Source organism: Lupinus angustifolius, unplaced genomic scaffold (genome assembly GCF_001865875.1).
Source record: "Lupinus angustifolius cultivar Tanjil unplaced genomic scaffold, LupAngTanjil_v1.0 Scaffold_416, whole genome shotgun sequence".
NCBI classification, from domain to species: domain Eukaryota; kingdom Viridiplantae; phylum Streptophyta; class Magnoliopsida; order Fabales; family Fabaceae; genus Lupinus; species Lupinus angustifolius.
This window is the reverse complement of record NW_017727826.1, coordinates 110340-120060: the sequence shown is the minus strand read 5'-3', so window position 1 is coordinate 120060 and position 9721 is coordinate 110340. Positions and strand designations below refer to the sequence as shown.

General features: G+C 33.1%; 1 protein-coding gene across 1 annotated transcript; it reads left to right on the top strand.

Annotated features, from left to right (window-relative positions):
• Window positions 1–629: 629 nt before the first annotated feature.
• On the top strand, window positions 630–3015 carry LOC109341252 (guanine nucleotide-binding protein subunit beta-like protein). Its single transcript, XM_019579106.1, has 2 exons — window positions 630–1569; window positions 2733–3015. The coding sequence occupies exons 1-2, from the start codon at window positions 697–699 to the stop codon at window positions 2832–2834; spliced, it is 975 nt and encodes a 324-aa protein (XP_019434651.1). The 5' UTR covers window positions 630–696; the 3' UTR covers window positions 2835–3015.
• The last annotated feature ends 6706 nt before the right edge of the window (window positions 3016–9721 follow it).

The following is a 9721-nucleotide window of genomic DNA, read 5'->3' as shown; positions in this document are numbered from 1 at the left end:
GGTTCAGAAAATTCATGATCTTCACAACATTCAGCACCGTAGTCTTCCTTATTCTCTTCATCTGAATTGTCTGACTTAATCATATTACCCTCTTCATGTTATTGAAATGGAAGAGGAAGATCAATTTTAACATTCAATTTCAAATTATCATCCTATGATGATGACTTTGCTTGAGAGGATGAAGCATGAAGTCACTCATTTTCTCTTTCATGTGAAGAGGTTTGTGGTTGCTTACCATGAACAACATTATTGACACCAAAGATGTTTTATCTTTTTACTTGTTTTGGTTTTAGGCATAACTATATAATTAAAATTTATATTTGGTGTTGATAATGCATTGCGTAGTTGTCTAAAGCAAATTTTTTGAAATATATTTATTTTTTATTGTCAAATTTAAAAGTTTTTCAAAAGTTTCAATTCCAATTAATCAATATATAATTAAAATTAAAAACTTGTTAAATATCCATAAATATCTACTATCTACATAAATACCCACAAATATAATGAATTTGGAAACGTGAAAACATTACTCACACCTATTGTCATCCCATTTATAGAATAAAATAAAAAAGGTTAATTATCCCCACAACCCTAATTAAATAAGCACCCTATATATTACATCTTTCCACCTATGCACCCATCTGAGATAGTATCAGCCTCTTTCATTTTCAGTCTCCAACCCTATCATATCAATCAATGGCAGAAACCTTAGTTCTCCGTGGCACTTTGCGGGCCCACACTGATATCGTAACCGCAATCGCAACCCCAATTGATAACTCCGATACGATCGTAACCGCATCTCGAGACAAGTCCCTCATCGTCTGGCACCTCACCAAGGACGACAAAACCTACGGTGTCCCCCGCCGCCGTCTCACCGGCCACTCTCACTTCGTCCAAGACGTCGTCCTCTCCTCCGACGGCCAGTTCGCTCTCTCCGGCTCCTGGGATTCCGAACTCCGACTCTGGGACCTCGCCGCCGGTACCTCCCGCCGCTTCGTTGGCCACACTAAGGACGTTCTCTCCGTCGCGTTCTCCGTCGATAACCGCCAGATTGTGTCTGCGTCACGGGATCGTACTATTAAGCTTTGGAACACTCTCGGTGAATGCAAATACACAATTCAAGATTCTGAAGGTCATTCGGATTGGGTTTCGTGTGTTAGGTTTAGCCCTAACACGCTCCAGCCTACGATTGTTTCGGCTTCGTGGGACCGAACTGTTAAGGTGTGGAACTTGGCTAATTGTAAGCTGAGGAACACACTGGCTGGTCATGGTGGTTATGTTAATACTGTGGCGGTTTCGCCTGATGGGTCGCTTTGTGCGAGTGGTGGGAAAGATGGGGTTATTTTGCTTTGGGATTTGGCTGAGGGGAAGAAGCTGTACTCGCTCGATTCGGGTTCCATTATTCATGGTTTGTGTTTTAGTCCTAATAGGTATTGGCTATGTGCTGCTACTGAGCAGAGTATTAAGATATGGGATTTGGAGAGTAAGAGCATTGTTGAGGATTTGAAGGTTGATGTCAAGACCGAGGCTGATACAACCGCAGGCGTCGGTATCTCCAACCAGAAGAAGGTATCTTTGTTTATTTAGTTTTTAAAAGTTGATTATAGTTATTACTTATTAATCAATATTGGTTGATTTGTTTATATGTATGATTAATGATGGTACATTATGTGGTTGTTTAATTTGGTATGCTAGATGACCCTGCTTGATGAGAAAATGATTTGGTAGTTTTATTGGTTAATTGGGTTATCATGTTTTTGATTCATTTTATATGATGTCTTGCTTATATAGGATTTGAATTGAGGATTGTCTTTTACATGGATTAATTAACTGTTGAGTTATTTAAATTAACTTCAATTAGGATAACGTCTCTGCTTAAATTTTATAACATGCATTGCCATATATCGAATGGTCATCACTTAGTTTATGCTTTGATAGAGTTATATAATATTAGTAAGTTGTCCGTGCGGATTTATGATCCCTCATCAACTTGTTTTTCTTATCCTTTTTAAATAGTTATCACTTTGATATGCACACAACAATACCATGTGCTTTGTTCTTTTTCATGGGAGTATCTTTAATAATGAATAATCAGCGATTTTTCTAGGTAATTGGGCCCCAAATGTGCTGAAGGGACTTGATTTTTAATCAATCTGTTCCTTGTCTAAGGTTTTCTTGCCATGTTTTTATTATGTTCTTGTTTTTTATGGGCAATTGGTAGTATATTAGTATTTTTGTTGTGAGTGGGACTCGAACCTTCAACCTCCTTCACTCATATTTTTTACTCTAGTCATCAAACCACCTAATAACTCCCTTTTTTGTTGTTGGTAAGACTCGAACCCATAGCCTCTTGCACTCCGTTCTTTAAGCCTTTTCACCATCAAACCACTTGATGACTCCCATGTTTTTATTATGTTCTACATGACAATTATATTTTTAGGGAAAATCTTTAGTTTGCTATTGTAGTGATTTGCAAAGAGAAGATATGCTAGTTTATTTTTTCTTCACATTGAGTTGTCCCTGCTCTCTAATTCGTTATGGTGACCGTGTCCTATTTTATATAGTATGATACGATTATATTTGTATTCGCATCGTATTATATACTGAGTTGTTCTTAGTTTTGCCAGCTTAGATCTGTTCACAATAGATTCATTTGTTTTCGACCCCAAAATGTATGTTACTCATTTTCAATACATGTATTAATTTGTTGTTTTTCTGCCACTGCCTTATAGGTTATCTACTCTACAAGCTTGGCATGGAGTGTAGATGGGAGCACTTTGTTTAGTGGCTACACTGATGGTGTGGTCAGAGTCTGGGGAATTGGTCGTTATTAGTTAAAGTGCTTTCTCAGTAAATTATGTTGCTAATCTGTATTGTTTGATTTTTGAGACAAAATGATGTAGAACTTTAGAAAGTTTTTTAGGCTCTAATGCTTAATCAATCTTAATGTTGAAGACAAAAAATTTGTGGCCTTTCTTATGAGATTTACTTTCGTTATTACTTGTTATTTGGATATTTCATCTTCTCTTGAGTATTCACTTTTATCAATTTTATATTTAATGTGGAATATAGTGGAGATTGAAAAACTGTGCCTTACTCATTTGTCTTGGTCCTTTTACAAGTATTTGAATTAAATCTCTTGCTCCGAAGCTTCAATTGTCAGTCCAAGTTTATATAGCACATAATAATAATAATTCGTATACCGTTACTCAAAGTGATGGTTATTTCTGACGCTGCATCATTGTAATTTAAAGGATGTAAGCAATGCAACAAAAATAAAGGGAGTAAAGACTCGTTTGGTATTTTTCGTACAGCAATTTCCTTGAAAATATGGAAAAAGTTTCCCATATTTTAGTCTTTTACATCTAAGATTTCAAATGAAAATGTCATTCAACAATCTAAATTATTAATTTGGCTTACATGTAAGATTTTTTATGTGAGTTTTTACATTATTTTATCTTTTAGTAACATAGTGAAATTAAGAGAAAATGGATGATTGGAAATTATTTAGCATTTATATTTAATCATTATTGACTTAAAAAAAACTAATGCAAATAAATAATATATTAATTGTGTATAAATATTTACATAAGTCAATCTCTACTTTATTATTGGTCTTAGTTTTTTATATAGCAAATTCTTTGAAAATATCGAAAAAATTTCATTTTTTATCATCGTTGATTCTTCAAAAAATATAATACAAATAAATAATGAATAATATATTAACTATGTATAAATTCTTATATATGCAGTACATAGATATTACACTCTTCATTCTAGAGCATCCTCCATGTATATTAAAAGTAGGGGTGAACATGGACATGTAAAGTTTGTCCCTTGGCAGACCCTAAAATGTTGGTTAGGTCATTTTTTTAATTTGAACTTGGCCCAAGACCTGGAGTTAACCTAACCCAAATGTTGATTAGGTGAACCTTTGATCATGAACTCGATCTCATTAAATATAACGCATATTTCTTTTAAATAAAGTCTTTTCAATATACATATGAAACAATACATATATGCATATTGTTAATATGTATATATCATAAAAAATTAGAGAATCAATAATATTTTTTACCAAAAGTATGTCATTACTTTATACACAATTGAATAGACACATGTATACAAATATAATGAATGAGTGACCATGAGTCGGGTCATGTTTGTCCTTTATTCGACCCTAAATATCGATTGAGTCTAATTTTTGAACCTAAACCCGACCCTTAACCTGATAAGACTCATTCATATTCAATCATAGTCAGACCAAACTGATTGAACGGGTAGGATGGGATCCTATTCATCCTATTAAAAAAACATGACTATGGTTCCTTTATGTAAACTACAGCCTAGGGTGTGCAACTACAATCAGGGGCGATGATTTAAGGGGCAGGTGGGGGCAGCTCCCCCTGAATTTTTTTAAAATGTTTTTTTTACCTTCTTATCTTATGGAATATATTTGTTGTTCCACAAAGTGTGTCACTTTAAGTGTCATTTGTTATGATTGACCAGAAAAATAATCAATTATTAAACTTTTAAACTATAAAATATAATACATAGAGTGACACACTTTTTGGAATAAGAAATATGTTTTCTTTACCTACACCCAAATGACGTGTTTATGGAAATACTCTTTGAAAATCAAATATTTCTTTAATTTCTAGCTTGATAAATAAATATTGTGCAACTTGTGTGGTTATTCTTAAAATTATACGTGATGGATCAAACTCTTAACATATAGATGATGATGTTGCTTATAGTAATATGACTTGATTTGAGTACATAATGATTTTACACTTGATAAAAAAGATTATGTATGTATTCGTAATATATATTCTAAGGATGCTTATATGTCATTTAATGTAAATAATATATGTATTTTTTATCCAAAATTTTTATCTTATGAATTTCAATGAGCAACAAAAGATTAGTTTAAAATGTCAATTTCAACATTTTTTCTTGGAGTCATTAGTTGTCATTCATGTTTGAAATTTCTAAATTATATGTTGTTAGTCATATAGTGTTTTATTAAGTTATCTGTTTTATCTTAACTATTGTGGTTCAACTATTATATAAATATATTTTTCAACAATGAAGACATATAAACAAAATTATATAGTAAGATAAAAAATGAATTTCTTGCATACAATATACGATTTATATGAAAATAAAATATCTGAATTTTTTTTACTCTAGTTCAATTATGTATGTTTTTTATATTTTTCATTACTAAATTAGTTTTAGTTGTAAATAGTATTTAAATATTATTGTCTCTCCTAAAGTTTAGATTAAAATTCGTCATTAACTACAATCTCCACCTTATCATATAATACATGCCACTCCACCTAATGTTCCTTTTCTTTTCTTTTTTGCTCAAGATCTGTCCAACAAAAGGTAAGAACGTTTTGATTGATCTTTGCCACACCATCATGCTCATCTAAGCCAATTTTAAGAAATTTATAAGGAATAAAGATTCTAAGTAGTTTTTGGGTAAAGAAATATTTATTTGTTATGTAACTTTTATTTTAAGATTTAAAGAAAAAACAATGCTTAATCATAATTAGTTATCTCATTTCAAGATAGTGAAGTTTAACTCTATATTTGCTAATGTATCTTAATTTAAGAAGAGAAAAAACACAATATTGATCATGTCTACTTTTTAATTCATAAACATTTTCTATAATAAGGTTTAAAGAGATCAATTATTTCTTACTATTTTCTCACCTATTTCAGGAGAGTGAAATAGTAATCCTATGTCCACTAACGATTTTTAATTTAAAATGGTGACAAATATGATTTTTAATTTGTTATTATTGCATTAATTACTATTATAATTTTGTTATTTAATTTTTCAATTAAGGTAAAAGAATGAGATAAAATGAACTAATTTATTTAAGTTTTTATTAAGAAAAATAAAGAGTGAATGGATTTATTACATTGGAAAAAAATACATTTACACTAATTACTTTTATTATTAAAAATGGCAGTTTTACCATCTTTCATTTACAAGTAGGATTATTATTTATAATCATTTTATTACTACTATTAATCATTATTATAGTTCTTACTAATCCATAAGAACAAATAAATAAATAGAGGAGGAGATAGGAATCATGCCCAGCTACAAGAAAATGAGCTACATGTATTTAGGATAGAAAAAAGACTATCCTTATATCCTCTACAAATTCCTCATATAAATCCTTCTACTCACAAAAGAGTAATAAAAGAATTAGTAGACTGGTATATCATTTTCCTAAAAAAATGAACACTCATAAATATATGACATAGATGTGTTAAAAGATAGACACCTGTTGGATACAAGCTTCTTGACGAGGGTTGTGCAGGCGGGCAAACGTGGGAGGAGAGACAAACATAAATTAAGGGGCAAAACAGAAAATGTTTAAGAGAAGACAAAAATTTTATATAAAAATATGTATGCACAACTGTGTAAGAGTTTTGTATATTATTATTATATTATTGTATTATTTATTATTAATTTTTAATTTATTATTAATTTTTGAATAAAAGTAATACAAATAAATAGGAGATGATATACTGTGTACAAATCTTTATATTGCTAATACATAATATTACATTCAAAATTTTAAGAATTTTTCTAGTATTTGTATCTTTTTCACTTATATCTATTTGAGGATTTTAAAACATGTTGAAATAAAATGGTGACCTCCCAATAAATAGTTTAATTATTATGATTGTTCTTTAAATTTGCCTTGTTTACTTTTTCTTTATTTCTATATTTTTAGTTGGCAATAATGATGACATATATAACATATCATACTTAAATATAATTAGAAATTGTCTCAAGGAACCTGACAAATATTTGTTAAAAAATAAATTGTTGTCCATATCAGTTATAAACACTATATTTTTTATTCTTATTGCCTAATATCATAAAATCGTTGCCTAAACAAAAAACAATACTTTAGACTAGCTCAGCTAGAAAATCATTGATAAAGAGAATGATTTTTAGATTAGACCAAATTTTTTAGCCGTTGTTACATATCAAAAATGTAGTATTGCTCTTTATATTTTATTGCTAATGAATTAATTTTAATTATAAATAATAATTGAATATTGTTGCCCCTCTATATTTTTGAGCAAGATCATTTACAAGTAGTGTAGAGTTATTTTAGTATTACCAAAAGTATTCCCTCGTATTTTTTGGTTAAGGAACTAATATCTTTTGAAGTTTGTGGTTGCCCCTTCTAACGAGTGTCGTTCCCAGTAATCAAACATTCGACATTGAGATCTAATTGAGTCTTATATTACTAAACCAACATCTCGTTGGTATAGGTAATATGGAGTGAAATATGTTTTATTGTTCTAGTGTAGTTTGGAGTTTGCCATAACTGCTAGTTCCTACAATTAAGGTTTGAACATGGTAGTAATACGTATTTCTTTATCCTATTATGATTTCAATTGTGAGCACACATTTCTTCCTTTTCTGTTGTGGTAGTCAGATACATTATTATGCTTGTACAAAGATGGAACCTTTGAAGGAGTTTGTGTCGTAATACCAGGTTGAGAATTTCTTTGGTTGTTTCCAGTTTAATTATCTCTTAAACTCCTGTGTTATTACATTATTGTACCATGTTTGTAGCTACATTTTGTGGGATTTAGCTTGAGGCTATACTTTCTGAGTCGTTCAAATAATTTCCTGAGGTTCTCTGCATGCTCCACCTCCGATTTGGATTTGCATATGATGTCATCGACGTAGATCTCCACCTCCTTATGCATCATGTCATGGAAAAGAGCTACCATGGCTCTCTGGTATGTGGCCATAGCATTCTTTAAACCAAAGTGCATAACTAGATAGCAAAAGGTTCCCCATGGGGTGATGAAAGTGGTTTTATCCACATCTTCAGAGGCCATCTTGATCTGATGATACCCATAATACCCATCCATGAAGGAGAAAAGGGCATGGTCTGCAGTGTTGTCGACCAAGATATCTATATGAGGTACTGGGAAGTCATCCTTTAGGCTTGCTTTGTTCAAATCTCGATAGTCAACGCAGATCCTGAGTTTGCCTCCCTTCTTTGGTACAGCTACAACATTAGCCACCCATCCTGGATATGTAGAGACTGTCACAAACCCAGCGTCAAGCCATTTCTCTACCTCCTCTTTCACCCTTAAGGAAATTTCTGGTTTTATCCTCCGTAGTTTCTGCTTAACCGGGCGTGAATCTGGGTTCAATGGCAGCTTGTGTTCCACTATGTTTCTGTCCAGACCCGGCATATCGACATACGACCATGCAAACACATCTTTGAACTCGTGCAAAAGATGAATTATCTTTTTGCGCTCTTCCTCCTTCATCAATGTACCTACCTTCAATTCTTTCTTGTCGTCTTCTGTCCCCAAATTTACTAGCTTAGTGGGCTCTTCATGAGGCTTAATTTCTCTGGACTCTTGCTCAACCATCCTCAATAACTCAGGTGATGCCTCCCATTCCTCATCATTATCTTCCTCGTTGAGCGGATTAATCAGATGATCATGATTGTACGTGTGGTTGATAACATGATTATCATTTATGGGATTAATGTTGGATCTGCATTATATTGATGCTATGATTAGTTTTTTATTTATGAGTTTTTCATGGTTTTGCTTGTTGTTGTTTTTTGTTTGTGTGTGCAAGTATAAAAATTTAAAGAATAAAATGGGACGCAAAATATGAAGAAAGAAATGCACTTTATTGAATTCAAAAAACTTGTACTATCCAATGAAACATAAACAAATTGTCCTTATTTGAAAAGAAATAAACCCAATAGCTTTAGACATGGCCAAGGGATTCTAGCATCTTATTACATTGTTTCAACAAACACTTGTGGAGATGCGTCTTCCTCTATCCAGTTGTTGAGAGTGGTGCCTGGAGGACACTGAACAACAAAGTCTGCTCCACCTTCTGAACCATCATCTCCCACAACAACAATCATTCTTGGTTCTAAGCATGCACTGACGAAGTTCCTACTAATGTGCGGGATGGATATCTTACCAGCTTCATACTCCCACCGCCTCAAGCGCACCATCTTTCCCTTCCTTTTCTCTTTATCGGTTCTCTCTCTATCTTCCTGAGTGGGTCTGTATCCCAGGCCGTACCGATCTTTGGTGTACCGTAACATGACTAGGCTTTCTCTTCCTTGACAAAACTTCCCAAGCCCTTTCCCTGGTTGATAGCCTTTCCGCAGCATTACTCTTGCCATCATCAGCGGTGCCTCCGAAGGTTGGGGACGCAGTGCGGGGGTCCCTCCTCCTACAAATGAGGCATTGGCAATCTCCAATGCTTGGAAGGATGTTCCAATAGCTTCCTTTGCTGCTTCGATGTACGGAGTGTCAAGAGATTTTGATACCAACATATCTTCTTCTCCCATAATAGTAAGGAGTTTTCCATCCACAATAAACTTAACTCGCTGGTGCAATGTAGAAGGTACAGCCCCTGAAGCATGGATCCATGGCCTTCCCAACAAACAAATGTAACTGGGATTAATATCCATGATATGGAATACTATCTGGAAAGTGCAGGGTCCTATTTTTATAGGCAACTCCATTTCCCTCATGACATCGCTGTTGGATCCATCAACCGCCTTCACTACCATAGAGCTTGGTCTCATATATGATGCGTCGACTGGAAATCTAGATAACGTCCTTTTCGACATGACATTGAGGGACGAGCCATTATCGATAAGAACCTTACCAATCAAGCAATTCT